This window comes from Danio aesculapii, chromosome 10 (assembly GCF_903798145.1).
Source record: "Danio aesculapii chromosome 10, fDanAes4.1, whole genome shotgun sequence".
Taxonomy (NCBI): domain Eukaryota; kingdom Metazoa; phylum Chordata; class Actinopteri; order Cypriniformes; family Danionidae; genus Danio; species Danio aesculapii.
Window position 1 is genome coordinate 6460358 of NC_079444.1, and position 27631 is coordinate 6487988.

Genomic DNA, 27631 nt, shown 5'->3' on the forward strand with positions numbered 1-27631 from the left:
TTTGCTCAGCTTGAAATGACTGTATTGTATTGTAAATTTTAGTTTCAGATCACTTACATACTTTTTTAATAACTTATTATTAATTTGAATTATTTTTGGGGCTGCACGGTGGCACAGTGGGTAGCACGTTCACTTCACAGCAAGAAGGTCGCTGCTTCGAGCCTCGGAGAAACATGTTCTCCCCGTGTTCGTTTGAGTTTCCTTTGGGTGCTTCGGTTTCCCCCACAAGTCCAAAAACATGTGGTATAGGTGAATTGGGTAGGCTAAATTGTCGATAGTATATATGTGTGAATGAGTGTGTATGGGTGTTTCCCAGTAATGGGTTGCAGCTGGAAGGACATCCGCTGTGTAAAACATGGCGACCCCAGATTAATAAAGGGAATAAGTCGAAAAAAGAAAATGAATGAATGAATGAATTATTTGTTTTAGCTTTAATCCTTTTTAAAATGCTTTTATAATATATATAATATTATATACCAGTCTTACCAATCTTGATTTTTGTTTTGTTTTGTTTTGTTTTGTTTTGTTTTGTTTTGTTTTGTTTTGTTTTGTTTTGTTTTGTTTTGTTTTGTTTTGTTTTCAACCAAAAGTGTAATGACAGCAGGTTCCATTTTCCACAAAAAAAATAAATTAATACATAAATATTAATAATAATAATAATAATAATAATAATAATAATAATAATAATAATAATAATAATAATAATAATAATAATAATAATAAATGTTACAGCTAAATAGTTAATAGATATACATTGCTGGTAAAAAGCTGGAACACCCATTAAACTTCACATTGACATTTAAAGCAAAATATCTAAAACTGAAACTTTTTATAGTGCAAATGCTTTTTACTAACAGTGCAATTGGACTTTAGGGAAATCATAAAGTACTACAGAAGAGCTGAATGTGGCCCATTAATAACAGTTAAATGCAGAATGATATTATATATGATATTATTCTACATTACAGCCTCTTTCAGCGTGAGTTGTGCTGAATTCACAGCGCGCCTCTGCTGTCTGCCTCTTAATGCACACCGGGGAGCCTTTAATTAATGTCTTTGTGTGCACTTTGGACTGCAGAGGCCATTGATAATCTATCTTTCTCTCTCTGTGTCTCTCTATGGCAATACATTATCTAAATGTGTTTTGCGTCGACAGGGTGTCTGCAGTGCATAAGCACCTGTCCTGAATCTAGAAGCATTTAAGCACTTGCTAAAACCGAAGCTACGGATTTGTTCCAGTTGTCGAAAGCAGTGTATGTATGTATGTATTTATTTATTTATTTATTTATTTATTTATTTATTTATTTATTTATTTATTTATTTATTTGTTTGTTTGTTTGTTTGTTTGTTTTTTGTTTGTTTGTTGTGGTGGTGGGTTAAGAGTTTTATGAGGGAATGTTTGAAGATTTATAAATGGTTTTGTTTGTTTGCTTTTGTTTTTGTTTAAGGAGTAGTTTGAAAAGCAATACAAATTTAAAATACAATTGTGGTCAAAATGTTCAAGCTGTTTTATATTTATATTATGAATAAATTGAGGTATTCTCTTGTAACTTTTTGATTTAGTTACTAATTTGTATGATCACATTAATATTGTAACAATGGAGTTAGGAGACAACAGAGTTAAGGGTCCAAATGCAGCTTTTAGACAGGCAATGATTGACAACAACAAACGGTATAATGTGGGTACTCCAAAGTGTAGTCGTGCTTGTGGTAACAGGTAATGGTCAGTTCAGGCGGCAAACTGGATAATCAAAGAACAAAACAAGGGTCAGGAAATATGGCAAGGCTAGACTAGGGTAGGCTTTGTAATGGTTCAGACAAATAAGACTCAGTAGAGTGTGTGTGAGAGGTGCAAATAAAGTGCAGGTAATCAGTCCATAATGATTTACCAGCTGTGTGTGTAATCAGAGGGAATCAGAATTTGGTGTGTGTGTGTGTGGTGCATGATGGTATTTGTTGTCCAGTTCAGTGACAGTGTAGTTCTCTAGCAATCTGCAAGGATTAGATCGATGGTGATTGTGACAGATACATTGCATTTGCTTTTCCCCAAGTGACCGTTGAGTTTATGTGTTTGGGGCCACGCCACCTTTAAAAAATATATGTTTTCATACTAATTAAATTATTTGAATTTGTTGAAATAAGTCACTTTTCTAACAGTCATAAAATAGTTGAGTGTTCTGGTAAAATTGGGCTAAAATTAACTACTTATAACATTCAATTAAATATTCTATATTAAATTTTATTACTATGTTTTTTTTTTTCAAAATAAAGTAAATGGTATAAAATATCAGTTTTATTTGTATTTAATTTGTAATCTTATTTTGTCTTTATTTATTTGGATTTAGATTTCCAGGTTACAGATATTTTCAGTTGCACAGAATTTTTTTTTCCAAAGAGGACACATGTTTAAAAATGAATTATTTTATGATGTTACGCAACATTTCTGATTTAAACATTCAAATATATGCAGTTTTTTATCAAAGGGTCCTGTAAAAAATTTAGATTTTCACTGGTTTATTGATTATAGATCACAAATGTTTGGTTATTGCGGGTCGATACAAAAAGTGTAACAGGATGATAATAATAGTAAAAGAAAAGTGTGTCACAATATGTTTGGGTGGCCGTTAATATACCTGGGCGGCCCTCCAAGGTAAAGTCTATTTGTGGCAAGCACTGATGTGACACTGAAGACTGGAGTAATTTTGACTGTATTTTTAATTCAATAAATGCAGCCATTTCTTTCTTTTTGATCATGATTTCCAAAACCAGTTAAAGACTCATTTTGGGTCCAAAGCCAAAAATGGAACCAAAACATAAAGCATTAATTAAACACTTTGTTTAGCCTCCGTTAAAATAGGCATGTGTTAATTTTAATGAAGCGGTTGAATGTTTGACTGAATTTCCTCATGAAAGGGCCCGATGGACGGCATTAGTAATGAAAGTGTCTCTGTGTTGTGCTTGATATTTCTGCAGTGTGTAAACCGGGGTTTTACCGCTCGGTTCTGGAAAGCAGGAGCTGCAGTAAATGTCCCCCCAGAAGCTTCAGCAAGGTTGAGGCGTCCAGCTCCTGTCAGTGTGACCAAGGCTACTTCAGAACCCAGATGGACCCCGCTAACATGGCCTGTACACGTAAGTGCCATCAACTTGATATACCTAAGACAAAGCTGTTTTCCATTTATGGTTATCCTCCATTTTTATGTGTTCCTGCTTCTACTGCATTTGTAATATTTGGTTGTAGTGTGCAAATTTTACATTGACTATATGGTATAGCATTGCACAATACATCAAAAATATCATTATCACAATAATAGTATGCAATATCCATTGACTATCTTCATCCCCACCTCTCTAGTAGGTACTGTTACAGTATACCAGGAGAAAATACCAGGAGAAAAGAGGGAAATTACAACAGCCAAAAAAAATCAGAATTTCTGCCAAGGTTTTCAGTCATTTGCTTGTTTTGATGTCTAGTTAGCTATGAAAACGATCTATTACCTGTTTATCTTTGCCATGATGACAGTAAATAATATTTTGCTAGATAATTTTCCTAGACACTTGTAAACAGGTTGACATTTAGAGGCTTAACTAGATTAATTAAGTTAACTAGGCAGGTTAGGGTAATTAGCCAAGTTATTGTATAACAATGGTGTGTTCTGTAGACTATCGAAAAAAAAAGAAAAAAAAATGTATATATAAAATAAAAAATCTTAGAGGGGCTAACAATTTTGACCTTAAGTGGTTTTTAAAAATAAGACTTTCTCCAGAAGAAAAAATATTATCAGACATACTGCGAAAATGTCCTTGCTCTGTTAAACATCATTTGGGAAATATAAAAAAAAAAAATCAAAGGGGGGTTTATAATTCTGACTTCAACTAATTATTTATTTATTTATTTATTTATTTATTTATTTATTTATTTATTTATTTATTTATTATTCTCAATCCTATTATTTTTACTAACATTATGCTTGATATTTTAATATGATGATAGATAGTATCACAAGCAAATATGTAACCAACGATCTTTTGAAGCTCTTTGTATTTTTTTTTATATTACCTAAAATGCAGTTATATTTAAAATACAATTAGTAATATTGCTGTTAAAAAAATAAAAAAAAGATAATAATTCTGGTGATTATGTTATGTTCTCCTTGATTAAAATGCAGTGTTTGACACTGAGAGCATGAAACTTTGATTTCTAGTCAAACCATCCTTCTGCAATCATACCAAAAAACGGAAATAAAGGTAGTTATAATAGCTAAAAACGCGGGAGAGCGTTGCTATTACATGATTGTATTGTATTTCAAAATGGAGCAATTAAGTGTTGATGATAAATCAAAAGTAATTTACACATAATTGAAAATGATTTATATATATATATATATATATATATATATATATATATATATATATATATATATATATATATATATATATATATATATATATATATATGATATTAATTGTACCCAGCTTTAATGTAATTAAAGTTACCTTAGAGAGAAAGAGAGAGAGAGAGAGAGAGAGAGAGAGAGAGAGAGAGAGAGAGAGAGGTGAGAGAGAGAGAGAGAGAGAGAAGTGTGAACCAGATAGCAGGAAAGAGCAGAGCAGGAAAAGAGGAGTAAAGTTTACCACCTATGTTGTATCTTTCTTGACCATGTGACCAAAGCATAAATACTGAGACATACAAACTGAACAATCAATATGTGATCACATTGTAAAACACCTAAGGTACACACACATCTTAGCCAGGCCCTGATCGTATCAGAATCTGTATGGTATTTCCATTTTTGGTGGAAAAGACATGTTTTGTAAAAAAAACAAATGCATATGATAATAATTTACATTCCTACACCCCTATATAGCCTATAACTTTTTGTAATAAGGTTATAATACTCTTATCATCTTCCAGGGCCTCCTTCTGCTCCACGTAACGCTATCTCCAATGTGAACGAAACCAGTGTGTTCTTGGAGTGGACTGCGCCTGAAGACACTGGTGGTCGGAAAGACGTCAGATACAACATCCTCTGCAGTAAAATCATCACCGACTCGGGTTACTACGAGCCGTGTGGAAGCCATGTGCGGTTTCTGCCTCAGCGAACAGGCTTGAGAAACACCTCGGTCATGGTGGTGGATCTCCTGGCTCACACCAACTACACGTTTGAGGTGGAGGCTGTGAACGGCGTGTCAGATCTAACGGGCCCTCCGCGTCAGTACGTCTCGCTCAATGTCACCACCAACCAAGCAGGTAAGCAGATTCGTCCCTCTGGAATTGTTTCCATTACATGCTAAGCTTAACCTGTCAAAGTTCGAATCTTGCAGACAAGCTTGAACAGGCTTTGGAGTGTGAGACTTTTGCAGCATCTGAAAAAGGTTTTGGGAGAATGTAAAGAGAAATGTTTGAGTTGATGTTGAAATTGAATTTAAGCAGTTGAGAGATAATAGTTGTTAGATGCTAGGGCACTGTTTTGAATAGAATACATCTCCATTTAATATATTTGTTGTCTTTAAAGTCTCAAAAGGATACTTTTTTCAACAGTGTTTCATCCCCTCCGTACTTTTTAATGGTCAAGGGGAAACAAAAAGGCAAACATTAAGCCAATGTAATTATTGCTGCCATTTACAATATGGAACAGCAAGACATGAAAGTGCTATTTAAGTGAACTTGTCTATTATAAACAAGCTGTCTATATTTAAATGCTTATGGAAATATAAACTTTCACACAAAAGTAGTTCGAAATAAGTTAACAATTTCACAAAAAAAACATTTAATCAAGTTTAACAGACATAAGGAGGACAAAGGGAAGGGACTGTGCCAAACAAAAGAAAAGAATAAAACATAAATAAACTAACAAACCCGTTAAACCTCCGCTAGAACTAAGAAATAGAACAAAAAGTAATCCTTCAATGTCAGAAACGTTGTATCTTACCTACTCTCTCCTTCCAAAGCAAAACTTACAAGTGTGGCACAAATTCGTAACCTAGTGCGTATACCTTAAGGACTACTGTGTGTGCGCCATCACGTGACAGAGCTTACCTGTTCCCTCTCCTCCATCTAGAATAATACACGGACTCTATGTTCACACTCCAGTTCTCAAAAAAGTTTGAAACAAAAAACGATTTAGTATTTACATGGCAAACAAAGCACACCAATAATTTATCAAACAATGATGGATCAAAGCAAAAGCCAAAGAAATACACACACAAAACAAATGTCAAACACAGCTCAAGTTCACACGAAATGCTGGCTATACCGTACTGATGCAGCGTTTTCCTTATATAGTGTTCCAGCGTCCTGCAGCGCAACGATTGGGGCTCTTCTCTATTGTGTCATCGCACGTCAGTTCATGTCCCGAATGATTGACATCCAACACAGCCAACCTGCGAATTCTATAAATGCAAAACGAAACCAGCAAAAGCGAAACAACAATTCCAAAACTGTATAACAAGCAGCTCTGTTTTGAGAAATATTTAAAAAAGAAAAAAAAAAAATTATAGGGGGGCTAATAATTCTGACTTCAATCGTATATACATAGTTGAAGTCAAAATTATTAGCCCCCATTTGATTATTATTTTTTTATATTTCCCAAATGATGTTTAACAGAGCAAGGATATATATATATATATATATATATATATATATATATATATATATATATATATATATATATATATATTAATGATACTGTCATCATCAATGTGAATCAGTTTTCACTTTGATAAATGGAGGTGAACTGCATTTACTGTACACTTACTGCAACCAATTGTTGTAACACAGGCCACATACACTTAAAACATACCTTAGGTTCAAAAACAGACACTCTTTAATACATCTTTGTTTGTTTATAATGAAGTTATAATATATAATGAAGATTGAAGTTATAGCACCATTTAGCACTTACTGTGGATGAATCATCTAAAAGCTGCAGTGAAACGTACCAGCTTATTTTACAATTTGCACTAGTCAGTGCTGTATTTTCATTGGGCCTGGATTTTTTTTTTGTCACATGACCACTTAGCCACATACATAAGAGAGAGAGGGGGGGGGGGGGGGGGGGTAACAAGGGTTACTGCCCTTAAACCCTTTTCAATACAGCGGCACCTCTGCTGACTGCCATTGACTTTTCATTAAGCTAATGATGACCCTAATGTACACTGAGGCATAATCTGCTTTATCTGTAAGAGGGCCTATATTAGTTGTGTGTATGTGTGTGTGTGTGTGTGTGTGTGTGTGTGTGCGTGTGTGCGTGTGTGTGTGTGTGTGTGTGTGTGTGTGTGTGTGTGTGTTCAGTCTGTCGCATGTGTCGTGTAAGTGTTCAGTTTGATATAGCACCTCTGAAATGAAGGATTTTGCCTTAGCATAGTGGAGGTTTTGCAGAATACTGAGCGCTCGGCCTCTGCGGTTTGGATTATCCGTTTGGTGGATGTGTGGAGTAGCGGTCATGTTTTATGTGAACTGGATGGCTGGAGGCTAATCGAGAGGTTTGGCTGCAGTTCTGAGACCAGACGTGCTCACAAAGGTGCTTGACTGTCTGAACGCGAATACGTATTGAAATATTGAGGAGGACTGCAGGCTGCCTTTGTGTCGGCCGACTGAAAATCACTTTTCCATTATCTCGCTTTTGTCTTCCCTCGTTTGAACCACAACTCAATTTGAAGTCTTTTTGTAGGCCGGGATTCAAAGCAAAACAGGTCCAGGGGCATTCCTGGTATGCTTGTTATGCATTAATGTGTTGGAGGAAATGGTAATCTCACAAATTACAAATTAGAGTAATACTACTACTACTACTACTACTACTACTACTACTACTACTACTACTAATAATAATAATAATAATAATAATAGTTTTATTTATAATTATTATTATTACAAAATTTATTATTTTAATATTTAATTGTATATTTAAATTAAAATTAAATAAAAAATAAATTATATTTATTTTATTATTTTACCTCTACTACTACTACTACTACTACTACTACTACTAATAATAATAATAATAATAACAATAATAATAATAATAATAATAATAATAATAATAATAATAATAATAATAATAATAATAATAATTATTATTATTATTATTATTATTATTATTACTACTATTATTTGTGATGTTGTTCACAAATGGATAATAATGTAGTAATAACATCACAACAATCTTACTATAATGAGTGTGATATAATAATGTTAAAATAAAAAAAATTAATATTTAAAATAATAATATTTAAAAATAGATACTGTGGAGAAACTATAACTAGTCCTTTAGGACCAATAATGGGCAGTGGATCGCTACTTTTTCAACAAACACGTGAGAAAATTACTGAAATGTTTAAAAACAATAGTCCTAAAAGAAAAAAGACATTTGGATATTTCACTTTCAACAGTGCATAAAATAATTAAAAGATTGAAGGAATCTGGAGGAGTTTCAGTGCGTAAAGGGCAAGGGCGCAAGCCTAAGCTGAACAACCGTGATCTCCAATCCCTCAGGTGGCACTGCATCAAGAATCATCAGTCATGTGTAAGTGATATCACCACATGGGCTCAAAACTACTTTGGCATTCCTTTGTCAAGTACCACAATATGTAAATACATCCACTAATGCTTGTTAAAACTTTACAGTGCTAAAAGGAAGCCCTATGTTAACAGTGTCTAAAGCACCATTGACTTCTTTAGAAATCACTACTTTCTTTTTTATTTGTATTTGTCGGGCATTTTGTTAAAATATATTACTCTTTTTTGTAGTTTGTATACACACAAATAAATAAATGAAATACACAATGTATACACAATGTATAAACTTTGTGAAAATAAAGTAGTAATTTAAAGTAATTTTGCTGAATTTATCAATTGATTTTTTAAAACTTATTTCATAAGTGTTGTGACAATCACATTGATATTAAACATGAAAACTGAAAACGTTGAACTTTTGTTGACCTAAAAATCTGTATAAATATACAAAATATTTCAGCCTTGTAGACAATAACAGGCGTAGGTGCTGCAGGTGTCTTCAGACTTGAAATGTTTATTTTCACTTTTCCTAATCTATTATCCTAAACTCTCAGTCCTTTTTGCAACCTCTATGCACATGTCTCCATGTTCTAATTTAGGGAGAAATATTGAACATAATATTTGTGCCTATTTCCATTCTGATGCCGCTCTGTCACAAAAGCACAGCAGATGCGCTCGTGAGGAATACAGAAACAGTCCTAGGGTGTTAATTTATTTCACCGGGGTGGTGAGGGTACAGTATTTCCCCCCTAAAGAGATGACTTTAACATCTGCTGCAGCTCATTAAGCTACTCTCAAATCAACAGTGGAATTATGCTCTTTAAACTACTATTAATTATGACAAGCAAAATGATCATTTTTGCAGCACAAGGCAAGGCGAGCTGCCATCCGTGGTAGTCATGTGTAAGCTCGCTAACGCTGATCTTTACAAAAGCGGAGATGATATAAATTCTGTTTTTACTTCAGAAGTGGGGAGCTTTGTAGAGCTACGAGAAGGTTGATCAAATGCTCGCTAATTTCTAGCGTTTCAGAGCGAGCAGGATTTCACAACAAACTGAATAGTTTGCAGGTGCAAGCGATTAGTGCTTAGCATTGGCACGACTCTCAAGTGCTTTTGCTGATAAATGTCGACAGACGCATGAGTGGAGCTGAATTTTTGTTAGGCTTGACTATTTTCTCATTGACAGCTAAGTGCATGACGTACTCGTGAAAAGAGTTGTGACACTAAGCGTCCTCAAAGCCTCTCAGCGAAGCTCTTCTGGCAAGCGGCTGTGAGCACTTGTGCTTCACTAAACTCAGCACACTGTTGATGGATTTTTCAAGGCTCTGCAGATGGTGACCCAATCTCTGTTTGGGAGCAACTAACTAAAAGTAGCAACCTCTACTGCTATTTTGAATACAATGGCTTAGGTTTAGGGGAGGGGATTAGGTTGTTTTTACTTGATTACTATTTGTATAACCGTTATTGCCACTTATTAAAGGAACACTCCACTTTTTTGGAAATAGATTCATTTTAAAAGTCCCATAGAGTTAAATAGTTTTACCATAAAAACAATTCACAGCTAGTTAACAAGGTAGCTGAGTAGTTCCAACCATATTGACCTAGAAAATAGCAACATTTTCACTTTCCATAAATAGGAAAAATTATCTATATCCATGGAAGGAATTATAAAAATACTTTGCAGTATTAATACATCAATCGACACCTATCAGCTGCTGCAACATCGCTTATATTGTTTATTATTTTTTCTTTACCTCTGTTTTCAGTTTGTTTATTCGACGCCTTAATTATATCAGGCAAAGAGGAATTTACATTCATTTTAATGTTTATTGTTAGGAGTTTTCAAACAAAAAGTCAATGGTAAATGATGTATATAAATATTATATAACATTTACTGTTCTATTTGTTATATAAGAATCTCTTTCAAATATGTTTAATATGTTTGAAACTGCAAATTCAGTAGATTAACTGGATAACATGCTGAAGGTCAAAATGTCAGAGACGTCCTGTAAATCAAGTTCAACTATCGTTACAGGAGATCGATGTTGGCATAGGCTAACATTAGTTTTGCCTTGCTAATTATTATTTCAGACCCATAAAAAGAAATACTGCTAGATGACGATCACATGTTCTCCCTGTCATGACTAATGTTCGGCGTGTATCAGCAAACAAAAGCCCACATTTAACCAATTAAACAGTGATCCGTCAGATCCTGTAGGTCAGAAAGTATAGTTTACTGCTGAACAACTTATTTTATCATTGTAAAATAACACAGAAATCAAACATTGGTACTTCAATCTCCTCCTGAAGCTCTGACGGTCTGCTTAGAGAAGCTGTCAATCACAATTGTCAATCATGATGACATGCTCTGTTTTTACAGCATTACATTACTGGCTAAACGCATACTGTTTACAAAAATGAACATCTGAACCTATCAGCTTAATAACCAGCGCCTCTATTGACCAAAAGCATCTTTCAGGAAACTTTATTGCAAGTGTAACATTTTTTTTATTTTTTAATTTGGGTTCAAGTCTCGTTGGTAAACAAAGGGGAAGGGGGGTTTGTTTGTTGGTAAACACTGGTCTAGTCTGATTCGATTCAATTATCTATATTAAGCTAAGCTAAAATGCTCCTGCAAGACTTGGGAATCTGAAGTCATTATCATTATTCTGCAAAAAATAAAAAGGTGACATATAAGGAGAATTATATATAAATATATATATTTTTTTATCTTTTATTTTGTCTCATAATTTTAAATAGGCAACCTAACGATTTTTAGCATTGATAAATAAAAATGATGCAAATAAACATAAGAGATGTTTCTTGAACAATAAATCAGATTAAAATAACATTAATATATACACTAAAATCAGTTGTTTTAGACTGTAATAATATTTCAGTATAACAATGTTTTTACTGTATTTTCAACCAAATACATGCAGCATTAGTGAACAAAACAACATAAGTATGGCTAAAAGATTATGTTTTGCATTGTCCTTGAATCTGTTAGCTTTTTTCTAGGCAGATACTGTACTATATGCATTAGGGGAGATATGTTTGGCAAACTGTTAAGACAGTATTTTTTAGCTAATTGTTCTCAGGCCAGGCCTCTGGCTGGCACAGTAGTGTGTTGGCAGGAGTCATTTCTCAGGCCTAGATTTGGCCGATGGACGGCTGGTGTCTGCCAGGGGTTTTTCATCTTGCTTCTCTGCAGGGCTCCCCAAACAACACTTGTTTACAAACACACGGCTTGTTGAGAGGGTGGTGTTGGCAGTCTTTCGCGGCCAGAGCAGATGAGATGACCTTTCTTACCCGGATGAAAACCACGGCACGGCATGCTAACTTCAATTACATTACATGCAAATATTTGCCAGGCAGATTCTCCTACACAGAAAAAAAACAACAACATTACCTGGAGCCACTGTGGTACCAGGATTAACTGAGCTAAAGTGGTTTAACCTGTGTAAAAAACAGGAAAAACATTTCATTAGTTTCTTTTTTTTTTTTTTGCACATTCCGGTAAAGGTGCTGTGTGTAAGTTTTTGACTCTTCTAAGGCATAAAAATACCTTTATATGTTTGCAGATATTTAAGAAACATGCTAAGTGGACATTTTTGTTTATCTGAAAAACTGAAGTCAGATATTCTACTTTGAAAATGTTTGTTACGTGCCGGAACAGCTGTCTTTGTTTTGGTTCTTTTAACCAATTAAATACCAGTTTAGCTAATTGTATTTCAGCACCCCGGGTTGCCTTGGTGGAAACTGCGTATTTAATTCATTTAGTCAGGAAGTCTCTCAAAGTGTGCGTCCTTGACTGAAATGTGACCTCCAGTGGACAGTAACAGACTCCAAAATGAGACGCAGATTCAGAGTTTCACATGAGGTGGTTATTAGTATTAGTTAGCAAATAATATAAATGTTATGAACGTAAACATTAGGTGAGCATGTTACATTGTAACCCTGTGCCATAATAACACGATACGTGAGAAGATTTGCAGTGATAGTAACAATTTGGCTGTTTGCACCAAGCAAAACAAGACATACATTTAAATACAGCCATTCAGAAGTATAGAATAATGCACTTACCTCACTCCAATGAAATGGTAAGTTTTATAACAAATAAATACATATTAACATTAACATATTTTTAACATTATTAATTGTACATGCTGAATCACTGATATATGTGTTGGCTTGCACTAAGTCACACTTCTAAAGTTCAATTTCAAGCGGTTTATTTCATTGTGAAGATCTGAGGTGAATTATCTGCTGCCGCTTTCAGTAGTATGGCAATAAATGTCATGTAAAATGCCATTTAAACTCACATCATTAGAATTTAACACTGAATAAAGCACATGGGGTGTACCTGAGGTTATCACTGTCAGTTTGTCCTGTTGTTCAGCTGCAAGAAATAGAAGCCGTTTCTAATATATAAATTTCCGGGTCCAAGCGGTCTATCAAACTGTATGGGGAGACTTATCAAATGGTAATAATAAACATTTACAAAGCGATGTAATAATTTCGAAAATCATGATCGCAATGTATATAACCATGCCTTATATCCAATGGCCAGAAAATTATTAATTTTATATAATTTATTAAAATTTTGGTATTTGTGATGCAGAAAGTCCAGAGACTGTTGTGTACACTATGATTTTATATAAAATTCACTTTAATGTGTGATAGGACTAAAAAGTGGCCATAAACAAATATTTTCTCAATCAAATGAGTAGCGGCTTTTACCCGGTATGTCATGACTTAACAAGCGGATAGTCACTAGATTTAGTGACTTTTATATATATTTTTTTAGAAAAATCAGCTACTTGCAAATGTAGTAATGTCTTTATCGATCTTTATTTGTCAGTAATAAGGAAATGGTGGGAACAAAAATAAAAAAATTAAATAAAAAAATGTTTAGTAATTGGTTACAGTGCTCAAATTTAAATAAAATTAATTAATTAATACATTTCAGAAATCTGGGTCTCTAAAGTGAGACATTTCCACTGAGATATTCCCACCTCTGGCTTTGTCATGAACACGGTATAAAAACAGGAATTACTGATGACTCGTTTCAAGCAGTTCAGAAACCGTTCTTTCCTTTGGGGGCCACTGTGGTACTGCCATGTTTTTTTGATGCCTAACTCTAAGCTGGATTCTTTCTGACAACTGTAATTAACTAAGCTAGAAGTACCTATAGCTGCATTTCATTTTTAAAATAAACGCCACAGGGCGGTATGACGTTGTTCTTTTTCCCACTTCCAGTTGACCGCTTACCTCCGTATGGATGGCTTTCCTGCTGTTACCAGTTTGTCTAATAGCTCGCTATGTACATTTGTGGACTTGAGACACAGAGAGGAATTGACCACGGCGACAGGGTTTGAGTCTGGTAAAGAATAGTTTCAGTAAGCAGGTAAAAGAAAAAACAGAATCCAAAAAATAAAATAAACAAGTAAATTACAGAGTGAGAATGTGGTAAACTCTGAAAAGCTTTTGCTTTTTAAAATTGACGGGTCAGTCTATCAGTCAGTCAGTCAGTCATTACGTTAGTCAAACAGTCAGTCAACAGTGGCCTCTGGTGGATTTATGTGAGAACAGCAGGCGTAAATGGCACTCGCAAGAGAAATTTGAGATCTCAAAAAGCATACACAGTAGCCTCTGGTGGATTTGCAAAAACAAAAACTGCAAAAAATGTAGCTCCTGGGATGTATTTGGCGCTCTCCAGATATGTATATAGAGATATGTTTTCAGAATGAGCCTGGGTTGGGTATTTTGGAATGGATGTGTGAACGGACTTTTCCAGAAAAATTTTGAAACATCCTTGCCTGTGTGAACAGCACTTTTTTAATCTACTTGTAAAGTCGTTCAGCTAATTTTCAAGATATTAAGGAGCTTTTGATTTATTTGATAGAATTGGTTCCTTATTTGCAAATTTTTATGCAATATTCCAGTTTTGCGCACAATAGAATCCGCATCTTCTTCTGCCAGGAACTAATGAATTTTCTCATTCTGTTCACGCCAAGCTGGATTCCTGTTGACAACTGCGAATAGCCAAGTTAAAGTCGCTTGGTCTATGTGAAAAAAGGACAAAAATAGTTTGCTACTCGGAAGCAGTGACATTTCTTCATTTTTCGTGTTAGCGATGCACGGCTGGCACAGACATCAAGTGTTTCTGAGTTTGAGGATTCTCACACCAGATGATGGCAACACTTCCCATTTGGAGGCATTAACTGGAGTGCCATCATCACACTTCCTCTGACACGTTTCCTTGAGGAAGCTGGCACTCCATCTGTTAATGAAGCGAGAGGCGGCGCTTCGGTGGGACCTTTGCACTGTGAGATGTCAATGACGACGGGACTGTTGAAGACTTTATTGCCTCTGCATTTTATATCAAGCATTCGATATCTCACAGCTCAAAGTGTTGCCATTTGGCCTTTGGGAATTGTGTAAGCAGACATTTCAAGCTGTAAAATAAACCCTATCCGAGATTTATGTTTTGTTTTTTTCCACATTTATTAGTCCACAATTTGTGAAGCTACTCTGTTAGATAGAGTCTCTCACTGAACCAAAAACAGTACTGTGAAATTTTTGGCTTAGGAAGGCTTTGCTGCTGTTGTTTTGTGTAAAGTAGGTCTGTACACTTTTTTATTCTCTGTGTTGATTACGGAGCAGTATCAGTGAAATTAGGCACTAAATGGATGTAAAATAGGTTTTAAATATATGAATAACTAAAAGCGTAATTAATTTAGTCCAATATTAAATGAAATAAAATAAAACAAGTGACACCTCTTCGTAGTTAATTTTAAATAATTAGTTAGATTTAGTCATTTAGATTTATATACATTTTATGTTTACAATGTTTAATGTGTATTTTAGTGTCATGTATTGTATAACAGAATTTACTTGTCATAAGAAAAAAATGTCCAAAAATCCAAAATACAAAAGCATGAACTATAAACAAAAACATGAACTTGGTTTGACAATATTTAAACTCTTTACATGCCAGAATTTTTCGTAAACTTTGCTAGAATTTTTGACATTTACCTAAATGTGATGGCCCCTTTAGAATAATTTATGCTATAAATAGGATCATATTGTATATGAAAATATCTTCATGTGTTTATGTTTTATCCCCATTTGCTGATAGGAGAACAAAATGGTCACTTCCTGATAAACTGGTGCCAGATATCAAAAAGAAAAAAAATGCATTTGCTGCTGTAGGAAAAGCCACTCTGGGTCTTATTTTCTTATACAATAAAATACTTTTGCCTCAGAAGACATGCAATTTACACGCAGTGGCTTTTGGAGACATGAGACCAGACTCACACTTAAAAATTGCTTGATGGAAACATAGCTAAACTACTAAACAAAGTAACAAATGGTAAGACAAACAACACTAAAAAATGCAATAAACATTATTCATTGACATTAGATGTAATAATATACATCAAGCAGGAAACCTAATATAAAATACACCATGATGAATAAAAAAACTAAAATGAACTGTTGTCATTTTAATTTTATCTGGCAGGGAATTTTGGGAAAGCCAATTACAGTTATTTACCATAAAGTACACATTAATAAACCTTTCTGTTAGGGCTGGGCGATATGGCAAAAAAAAAATCTAGGTTTTTTCATAAAGTTTGACCGATTCACGATTTCGATTTCGATTTTTTTTTATTGTGTAACTAGTCAACTTAAAACATTACAACAACATGACTGAAGTAACACTCTCTTTATAAGTAACTTGAAAAACCATCTGGTTAAGGAACATTGTATTTTTAATGGCCATGCCATACATAAATTGGTCAACAAGGTGTAAATAAATGTAAAACAAATTCACAAGTTAAATATTGTTGCAGAAGATTTGAATAAAATAAAGTAAATATTGTACAATTTGAATTAAACATTAAATACTTCTGAATATATAGTAAGAAAATAACCATTTTAACCAATGTAAACATTACATCAGTCAACTCAAAAAGTTAAGCAAATTTAAAACAGTTAAAAAAAAAAACTTTGTAGACCATCATGCAAACAAAGCATGTTGTTAATAAGTCACATGTAGCTGTTCTTTACAGGTTTCTTGAGAGGAAGACCAGTCTGTCTACTGTTTCAGGCTTTAGAGATGCTCTGTGACAGGTTATAATGTTCCCACCTGCACTGAACACCCTCTCAGAAGGGGCACTGGTTGCAGGAATACAAAGGTATTTTTTTGCAAGTTTGCTGAGCCTGGGAAAGATTGTCTCATTAGCCTTCCACCAGTGAAGTGGGTCTGTGTCTGAATCTACATCAGGAGACATCAAATAGGCTGTCAGCTCGGCTTTGACTTTGTCTTCTTCTGATTGAATGACAGGTTGTGATACTGGTGCCGTTTTCTTAAAAAAGCTTGCCAAGGTTTTCTTCCTCTTAGCCCCAGCTTCTGTTCTCTGTTCTTCCTGCTCCACGTCCTGAGTTATCTGAACTGTTGTCTCAAGATTTTTGTCTGGCAACAAAAATGTCAGCTCTTTAACAACTTTTTGCTTGATTCCCTCCAACTTGTCATGTTCGATGTAAGTTGTACGGAACCTGGGATCCATCAGAGAAGCTATGTTGAGGAGTTCATCTGTGACAGAGTCGCTGTATTTGCAGTTGAGGTACTGTAGTATTGTGCTTTTGATGCATTTGGTTAAATCTGTGTCATCGTCTCGTGCTCATAGAATGCTACTGTTAAAGAGATGGAGCACTGGTTTGAGGTACGAGACACTGACATATGTTTCACCTGACAATGCATCAGTGAACTCTTGCAGAGGGCTTACAGCTTTATTTATGGATTCCATGACATCGATGTCTTGCCACGTTGGAACAAGCTGCCGAGTTTTTTTATCAGAGCCAAGAACCCGAGCTATGGCTTTCTCCTGTTCTAAAACCCTCTCAATCATCTTTTGTCTTGAACCCCACCTGGTGGGGGTCTCCGTAATGAGTTGATGAGAAGGTAGGCCGAGCTCAGCCTGTGCAGATGCAAGATCTCTTCTCTTTTTCCAGCTGAAGGAAAACACACTTACAACCTTCTTGCACACTCCAACTGCACGGTCAACTCTGTGGTCTTTCACACCATGTTCTGTTAAAACGAAGCAAAAAAAAAAAAAAAAAAGAAAAAAAAAGATTTGAATTGAAATAGCAGTTCATTGTACTTTGACAGAAATGATGTAAAGAGCTTCCTCCTTCATAACTTTAGAACATGAATCTATAACCAACAAACTCATATTAAGTGATTGGCACCATTATTACAAAAGCAAAACAATCATCATAATTTCATCATCATAAATTCAGCTATTAATTAAATAACATCTGAATAACTGCGACTGTTTTATATATATATATATATATATATATATATATATATATATATATATATATATATATATATATATATATATATATATATATATATATATGAATAACGATTTTAATGCTTGAATTATTAATCATACTTACCAATGGCATTGTGAAGACGATGTCCAAAGCACTGAAGATGGGTCTAGTCGTTTACCTTCATTGCTTTGATCATGTTCGTTCCACTGTCAGTGGTCACGCACACCTGTCGATCCTCCATAAGCTTCCAAGACGCCAACGCATCTTTAAGCCCATGACCAATTATTTCCCTAGTATGATCGTCAGGAAAATAACATGTCTGAAGGCAAAAACTTCGCAGTTTCCAATCTGCGTCAACATAATAGGCTGTAAGGCTCATGTAAGGCTGAAGAGTACGACTACTCCACAGGTCAGTCGTCGTAAAAAAAAAGATGCCTTTTCAAGCTGCTCCGCTACTTTTTCACGTGTTTCAGTGTACATTCGGGCAATAGCTACGTCTTTGAAATATTTGCGGCTCGGCAACTTGTATCTTGGATCAGCAGTGTGTAGCATTTTTATGAATCCTGGCTTTTCGATGGTGTATATAGGAACCATGTCCTTAGCAATATGAAACGCCACAGCATCTGTAATTTCTTTCCATCGGGGCGCCTTTTTGTCGTATGGAACGGAATTGGAAAATGATACCGCTAATGACATCTGGCGTTTTGCAATTTTAGGTGGATCTTTAGCACTTGGACCTAGCTTGTTTTCATCTCTTAACTTTGAGCATTCTTCCCATTCAGCTTGGTGCCTTTGACGCAAATGTTGGAATAAATTAGTGGTGCTGCCACTGCCGGTTGCAACTGACTTTCTGCATATTTTACATTTGACAAATGTTTGTTCGACGTCTGACCTCTCAAATCCGAACCATTTCCAAACTACAGAGGAAACGTTACTACCTTTCTTTGGCACAAGGTCATCCTGAGGTGAAGAGCCGTCCATCTCCATTACATTCTCTGTTACATTCCTTCATAGAGCACCGTACTCTCACAAGTGAGCGGCTAATTAGGCGCGCCATCATGTGGTCGGACAATATTGCCTCTTATAATGTACCTAATAGTGTTATTTAAAAAAATCGCGATACCTCGATTTAATAAAAAATTAAATCGTTTTAAAACGTAAATTTGAATTAATCGGAAAAATCGAAAGAATCGCCCAGCCCTACTTTCTGTTGACTAGGTAAAACTATTTTTCTGTAACATATTTACAGTTACCATTAAAATCATGATAATTTTTTACGGTAAAAAAAAAATAAACAGTAACTGTCATTGGCAGAACTTAAATTTAAAAAATACTGTAAAAACTTAAAATATATTATTGTAAGCTATATTTCAGGGAATCCTGGGAAAGTCAATCTAGGTTATTTACTGTAGAGTATATATTATGAAACCTTACTTTTTACTAGGTAACATCATTTTATTGTAGCATGTTTAGAATTTTACTGTTAAAATCATGGCATATTTTTTTAGGGTAAAATAAAAAAGCAACTGTCATTTCCAGAATCTTACATTTAAAAAATTACTGTCGAAACTCAAAATTATTTATTGTAAACTACCATATTTCAGTGAATTCTGGAAAAGTCAATTACAGTTATTTACCATAAAGTACACCGTACGGTTAATAAACCGTACGGTTAACTAGGTAAGATAATTTTACTTTAACATATTTACAGTTTTACCGGTAAAATCGTTTTAACGGTCAAAAAACAAAAACAGCAACTATCATTGACAGAAACTTAAAAGAATACATTGTAAACTACGATATTTCAAGGTATCCTGGGAAAGACGAAAGTCACTTTCAGTTATTTACTGTAGAATATATATTATTAAACTTTACTTTTAACTAGGTAACATGATTTAATGGGAGCATATTTAGAGTTTTACCATTAAAATCGTGATAATTTTTTTGTAACTGTCATTGGCAGAAACTTACATTTTAAAATACGGTAGAAACTTAAAAGAATTTGTTGTAAACTATAATATTTCAGGAAATCCTGTGAAAGTAAATTTTGGTTATTTACTATAAAGTACATATTATTAAACCTTACTTTAAACTAGGTAACATGATTTTATTGTAGCATATTAAGAGTTTTACTATTTAAAATCATGGCTATTTTTATGGTAAAAAAAGTGGTAGCTGTAGCTGGCGGAATCTTACATTTACACATACCATAGAAAAGTTTATGGTAGAAAAAGAATTTATGGTAAACAACCATCTTGCATTAGTTTATACAATGTTACTACATCAACATTTTGTCATAGCAACTTCTACACATTGTATCTTTGTTACACAGAAAAAAAACCACTTTATAACAGTCTCTCAGGCTCTCAGTGTCATTCGCACAACTGCTATACATTACCATGGTAACACACATGATGATGCTACAGTAGTGCAGTAAACATTATTTATTAAAGTTAGGAATAACATAAAACATACAGTGCTGATGTGAAAGAAAAAAGACTAGCATAGTAATGTCAACCATTCTGGAAAAGTCAATTTCGGTTATTTACCGTACAGTACACTGTAAAAAAAATTAATGACAAAACGTTAAGACAACAAATATGTTTATGTTACTTTAACATATTTTAATAAATTTTCCAGTTTCCACCTTTTTTTTTTGTTATACAAAGCTTAATTACAATTTTAGTCAGTATTAATGGTGTAAGTTGAGACAACTAGAAAAAGTTAATTTGATTCAACTAAAAAATTCAAAGCAGCAAGATTTTGTGTTAATAATGACTTGTGTGTGAATTTTACTGTATTTGTACAGTGATTTACCATAAAAATTTACAGCCATGTTTTATAGTGTACATGAAAAATTGCTCATATAAACTACAGGTGTTCCAATTGCTTGTCATTGTGTCGACCTTTGTACTTTTGCTCCTCGATTTCCACTTTCCGTCACAATCCATGTGCATTTTGTTGTGATGTCTCCCCTGCTGATGTTTTTGTTTCTTGCCATTCTCAATATATATCAGAATTCCCCAGTGCTGACCTTAAGGATTATTGAGAATCGATTACTCAAAGGCCCGCCTCGACTGAAAGTCAAAGATTTAACAGGCTGCCAGAGCGTTTAAGTGGCCACAATACCTCTGTCTTCCTGCAGGCCTTCAGATCGGGTTGCTGCGTCTACAGTTACAGGCTTTTAAGATAGGAATGATTACAGTTTTGTCTGGGCAGAAAGGATACAGTTACTCTTTGTTTGGGAATGAGAGGATCTGGGAACAAAAAAAAAAAAAAGCTTTGCTATGCTGGGTTTTTGGATCTGCGCCTAAAGGATCATCCAGAGAATTTAAACGCATTTTATTTATCTGACGGACACAGTTCGACACTTCTGTTGAGGAGCATGAAGCCGGGTTTGATTTCAGGGCTCCACATATAGACAGAAAGGGGCTTTTTTTTATTTAAGTGACACTAAACACTGCAGTGTTGGAGGAAAGGTGAGGTGTAAAAAAAAAAAAGAGGAATTGTGGAAAATCAACTGCTGAAGATGAAGATTTATGGGTGTGTTTTATATCTTCAAATAACTAGACCCCCCATTAAATAATACTTGCCATTTGTATTGTTTTTATCTTTGTAATTATTTTATTTACTTTTAAATTTATAATAACTCAGTGAATTTCTTTACTTTTTACTTCTTTTATTTTACATTTTTCATCTATTTTTGTTTCATTTTTCTTTCCGTCTATCGTTAAAGCATATTTTTTGTAGTTGTAATTTGAGTATTTTAAAATGTTCTTGTCATCTAGCTGAAAATAAAATTATTTATATTTTAAAATAAATTTAGTAACTGTTGTGTTTGCATGAATATTAAGTTCTGTGTTAACTTAAGTATACATGTCTTTATTATTTATTTGTAGTTGTTTATTTTAGTTGTTTATTAATGTTTAAAATATGTGTTATATTGAATATTTTATTTTTGGTGTTAATTAATTATTAAAATGAAATGAGATGTGTTGAACTGAATCAATAATAATAATAATAATAATAATAATAATAATCATAATAATAATGGGTGACTGAGTGGCTCGGTGCTTAGCACTGTCACCTCACAGCAAGAAGGTTGCTGATTCAAGTCCTGGTTGGCCATTTCTGTGTAGAGTTTGCATGTTCTCCCAGTGTTCGCGTGGGTTTCCTCTGGGTACTCCGTTTTCCCCCACAACCCAAAAACATGCACTATCAGTAAATTGAATAAACTAAATTGGCCGTAGTGTATGTGTGTGCATGTAAGAGTTTATTGGTGTTTCCCAGTACTGGATTGCAGCTGGAAGGGCATCCGCTGAGTAACACATATGCTGAATGAGTTGACGGTTCATTCCACTTTGGCAACCCTTGATGAATAAAGGCACTAAGACCAAGGAAAATGAATAAATGAATACTACTACTACTACTACTACTACTACTACTACTACTACTACTACTAATAATAATAATAATAATAATAATAATAAATGTTGCTATTTTAACACTTTTGTTACAGATGTTTCAAATTAATGTTTTTATTTTTTTTAATTTAGATTTATTTGGATTTTATTTTAATGCATATTAAATGCGTATTAACCTTTTAACAGGCATCATTACAACCTGGTTGACTCTTCATCCATAGGTTATCTTTTTTTATTGCTTATTACTATTCATCAGAGTTGTGTCAGTATATTATTTAATACAAGATGTGGACCAAAAAAATATTTTTCAAGGAGTGCACCTTAAAGAGTTAATATGCATACTGTCAATATCAATATACACATCTGCATTCAGTATATCGTGCTTACTAAAATGTATATTACATGAATATAAGAAACAAGAATGTCACTTACCCAGTAAAATTTAAATGTGTATTTTGTGATTTAGACCCAGTATTTAAAAAACACGCTCTCAATTAAACTCCTGGGAACTGTACAGCTATACTATACTGTAATAATGTGAATATTTAGCAAAGTTATCTTAAGCAGTACACTGCAAAAAAGCTTTTCTTACTTGGAGTTTTTCCTATTGTTTCTAGTCAAAATATCAAAACATTCTTAAATCAAGAAGCATCTTCTAGACAAGCAAAAAATATTGTGTTGCATTCAGAAACGATTGGTACAAATTAAGTTTTTTTCTTAAAACAAGCAAAATAATCTGCTATTGGGGTAAGCAAAGTGATCTTGTTTTTTTAGTTAATCACATAAGATTAACTTGCTTACCCCATTGACAGATTATTTTGCTTGTTTCAATAAAAACTCACTTAATTTTTACATATTGTTTTTGAAAAATGCATAAATATTGCGAAACACAAATGCAAGAATAGTTGGCGGTTCATTCCACTGTGACAACCTCTGAAAAAGAGATTAAGCCAAAGGAAAATGAATGAATGAATGAATGAATGAATGAATGAATGAATGAATAAATGAATTTCTGAAAACAAGACAATGTTTATTTGCTCGTCTTAAAATGCGTCTTGATTTAAGAATTTGTAGCATTTTTTGCAGTGTATCAGTCCAACTGTTTTACAGAAGAATGATAGACTATAAATTTTACACTATATAATGTAATGAAACAGTTCTCTTATAAAGCATGATGTCATGTCTATGACTTTATGCGAAGAAATGAAATCAGGATGAATTCCACCATACATGTAGAATAATTAGGATTCCCCCAAAACATTAAAGTACATCATTGCCTGAATCCACGTTCAAAGCCATTTCTCAAAGCCATCATAGCCAGTTAAGATGAAAGACCTTCTCTTTGACTGTCTGCAGTGTTTCTCTCCTCTCAATTGCTCTTCCTCTGAACTGCACGGAATGCGTTAGAGTAATTAGCGCATTATGATATCTTCATTTAATTAAGGGTTGCTGAGGGGACAGACTTATCAAAAAATAAGTCCCTTGCATATAGACTTAGAAGCATTCATGTGACAGTTACAGCGCATTGCATCAGGACTTCAGTTCACCATGCAAGAAAATACATTTTCTGCTTGATTTGTGCTGAAAAGTAAGGTGAAATTTAACTGTTTTGTTCGCAGCTCCGTCTCCTATAACCGTGGTGAAGAAAGGCAAGACGTCGAAGAATAGCATCACGGTGTCCTGGCAAGAGCCCGATCGACCCAACGGCATCATCCTCGAGTATGAGATCAAATACTTTGAGAAGGTAAAGATTGGGAAAAACCCTCTTAAAATTAAAAGGGGTAGTTCACTTAAATATGAAAATGTGTTTACTTTCCCTCAGTGATTACAAACCTGTATGACTTTATTTCTTCTGTCGAACGCTAAAGAAGATATTTTGAAGAAATCTGAAAATCTGTAACCATTGACTACCAGATATGGAAAAATACTATGGAAGTCAATTGTTACAGGTTTTCAGCTTTCTTTAAAATATCTTCGTTCAAAGAAACACTTATAGGTTTGAAACAAGTAAAGGGTGAGTAAATTATATTAAAAAAAAAATTGTCATATGCCAAACATTCTCTAAATGACAACAGTTTTTTTTTCTGTATATGACTGCATAAATCAAACACTGTTAACAATTTCCTGTAGAATCTACAGTAATGTACTGTAAATCAGTTACAGCAAAAATACTTTATTTACATTTAGAGCACCATTTATTTTGCTGTATTTGCATTTACAGTGTTGGATATCCTTACTGTAAAATATACAGTAATTTTCACAATGCAACTTTAAAATAATGCAACACACCGCATAACTGTCCTATACAGTAAAATACAGTTCATACAGTAAAACACGGTACATTTACAAAAATCTATTTTAGACAATGTTGTGGAAGACTTTGAAACCTTACAAATTACAACAACACACACACACACACACACACACACACACGCACACACACACACACACACACACACACACACACACACACACACACACACAGAAAAAAAATCTGAGAATGTCAAATCTGACTTTGACTTTGTGTGGTCAGTGACCTCTCATTTGCTTACATTTGATTAGTGACCTAGAAAGGTGCGCATTGTTTCTTGTTCATTTTATTTTGTGTTCATATGTTTTAGCTTTAATAAAGTCTGCATGGCTGAAATTGAATTGTTTTCAGTTTGAAATACCACAAGTTTATAAAAATTAGCTTTTTACCGTTTTTAAAGGGATAGTTTCCCCCAAAATTAAAAAAATCATATCATCTTTACTCATCCTCCACTTGTTCCAGACCTGTTTGAACACAGAAAGATATACTGAAAAATGCTCAGCACGACCAGTTAGAATCTGCTTAATATCATTGTGCCTGTTGCCATGTTGGAAGGAAAGTTCCTTGTTTATTACGCCAGATATAATCAGATACTATGCCTAAGTCGACGACCCAGGGATGTTACAGACTGTACAAAAAGTTGAGTACCGTGGGGAGGGGGGTGTGGGTGAAATTACGGGAGTTTTCTGGGAGAAATAACAAAACGGAAGGGCGGCAGGAGATCTGAAATACGGGAGACACCTGGGAAAAACGGGAGTAAACACTTACTTCACGCTGCCCCCATTTTAAAACATGAAGGCGAGGCTGCGGTGGGAAGAAACCTGGAAGTATAGGATCAGCACTGTAAACATTGCAACAAAATACTGTGTACTACAAACATCAAACATCCATCTGTTGCTGCGATTTCAAAATGCAGATATGGTGTAAACATCACTTTAATATCATTCAGTTCAGTTTAATTTAAACAATTAAAAGCATAAAAGCATATTAGGCAATAAACAACATCACAATCTCTTTAAGAGTTATACGCTTAAGTGTCCTCCCATGCTTCAGTTTATGGCAGCAGGTCAACACTGTAGGGATGCTTCCCTGCTTCAGCCTATGTAACACAGTGATCGATTAAACAATGCAGTCCTTTGTAGCACATCCTCGTGTTGTCTTGGTACTGAGTTTTAAAAACATCCATTTCCCTCTAACATTTAAGTGCAGCTGAGCGTGTTCATAAACACTGCTGATTTGCCATAGTATTCATCAGTGCTCAACAGAAATGACTGTGATTGTCTGGGAAGGTCATCAGTTCACCGCAAACACAGATAGACGGACATTGGAGCGTTTTAAAGTCGTTAAGATCAGTTGATTCATCAGCGGATCGCACGTCTGTGTTTGCACTCGGTAAACATTGGTAAAGTGTGCTGAACTGCTAAGCTTCACGACCAATCACAGTCATTTCTGTTGAGCACGTGAACACAATGGCAAATCAGCGCTGTTTAAGAACGCCATCAACAGTTCTTAAATGTTAACGGGAAATGAACGTTTTTTTTTTTCTGTACCGAAATTTTGTATCATGACAAATCTAATATAGTGAAAGAATCAGTTCATTAACTTAAGTTTGATGAATGGCATCTAAGGCCGCATTTACACTGCACTGTTCAAGTGACTCAAGTTCGATGTTTTTCTCCCATGTGGCACGGATCGGATATGGCCTATGTACGTGTAAGCAGAAACAAATCACATGGATTCTCTTTACTCAAATCAGATTCAGGCCTTGTTCATATGTGGAAATTTATCTGATATGAATCGGATCTGTGCCCTCGTGTCTGCAGAGTAATCAGATAGATCAGATTTTCACCTGTCAATGCGAGTCGCGCGTCATTAAAAACCGCAGCGATTGACGTCAAGTCTGGCACTTTCTTTTCAGAACAGACTTCAGCAGAGTCCCAAACCTTAAATATCATAGAAGAGGACTTAAACTGCTTTTTTATTGTCATCTAGCACAGGTATTTAAGCATGTTAACAAGAGCAAGAGAGCGCATTGTCCGCCACGTATCTTACGTAGCTTATATCAAAAGAAGATGGACAAATGAGAAACTTTCTGTCATAAACTGTAGTAAAACAGCTTGTCAAAAGCTGCGAACAGTTTACATACAGGAATAGAATAATAAGGACTGTTTAATTATCAGCTGTTGGTCAGCGCCTGCTCTTTTTTTTCCTGGTCATTGTGCCTTTGCCGTGTGCTGTGTAAATGCAGACGATCGGATACGAGTCACTTTTAAAAGATGATGTAAGCAGGTCATCACAAAAAATCGGATACAGTCACAAAATCGGAATTGACCATCAAGATCTGCAGTGTAAATGCAGCCTAAAATGTGTGTTTGGGAAAGAAAATGTTACCAACTAGTGCCATTTCCCTTAACTTAGCTGAAAATGAGGTACAATATTCCTTTTTATTTTCACTATTTATTTAGAACGGACCTTCGGGTCACTAGGAAAGCTGTGAAATTATTAATTTGTGTCACTTTCTCTTAGCTGATAAGATATACAGCCAAGTATACAGCATTCCTGTGTGACTCAGGCAATACTTCCAGGTTTCCTCCCACTGCAGCCTCGATTTCATTGTTTAAAATGACGGCCGCGTGAAATCAGTCTATTGCCAGGTATGCACAGGATGTCTGTTTGTGTCTTTGCATTAACTAACATGTAAATCATTCACGCTTGATGTTTCTTTAGTATCTGGTGTGAACACAGTATAAAGGAATTGTAAAATGAGCTTATTTTCAAAACAAAGTAAAGTGTTCCTTTATCAATGCACTGTATACCACAAAGAAAGTCATACATCTGCCCAACTGTATGAGTTTGAGTAAATGATGTCAGTTATTCCTCTACTAAAATGATGTTACCTGCAGCATGTATTTCGGTGGGCGTCTCATCAGACCACCCCACTGGCGACAACCCTCACAAAGGCTGAAACTAAATCTCCTCCGCGATTGCAATCTCTGATTGCTCCTCACCTTGCAGCATTTGCCGTTTGCTTT

At 34.6% G+C, this 27631-nt stretch overlaps 1 protein-coding gene across 2 annotated transcripts in view; it reads left to right on the forward strand.

The window, feature by feature from the left end:
* LOC130236195 (ephrin type-A receptor 5) overlaps positions 1–27631 on the forward strand; it is a 197366-nt gene that overhangs the window by 109448 nt on the left and 60287 nt on the right. For both annotated transcript variants that reach the window (XM_056466839.1, XM_056466840.1), the window contains exons 4-6: positions 2974–3129; positions 4913–5248; positions 23908–24032. In XM_056466839.1, coding sequence (XP_056322814.1) covers positions 2974–3129; positions 4913–5248; positions 23908–24032 — 617 coding nt within the window. The remainder of the gene's footprint in view (positions 1–2973; positions 3130–4912; positions 5249–23907; positions 24033–27631) is intronic.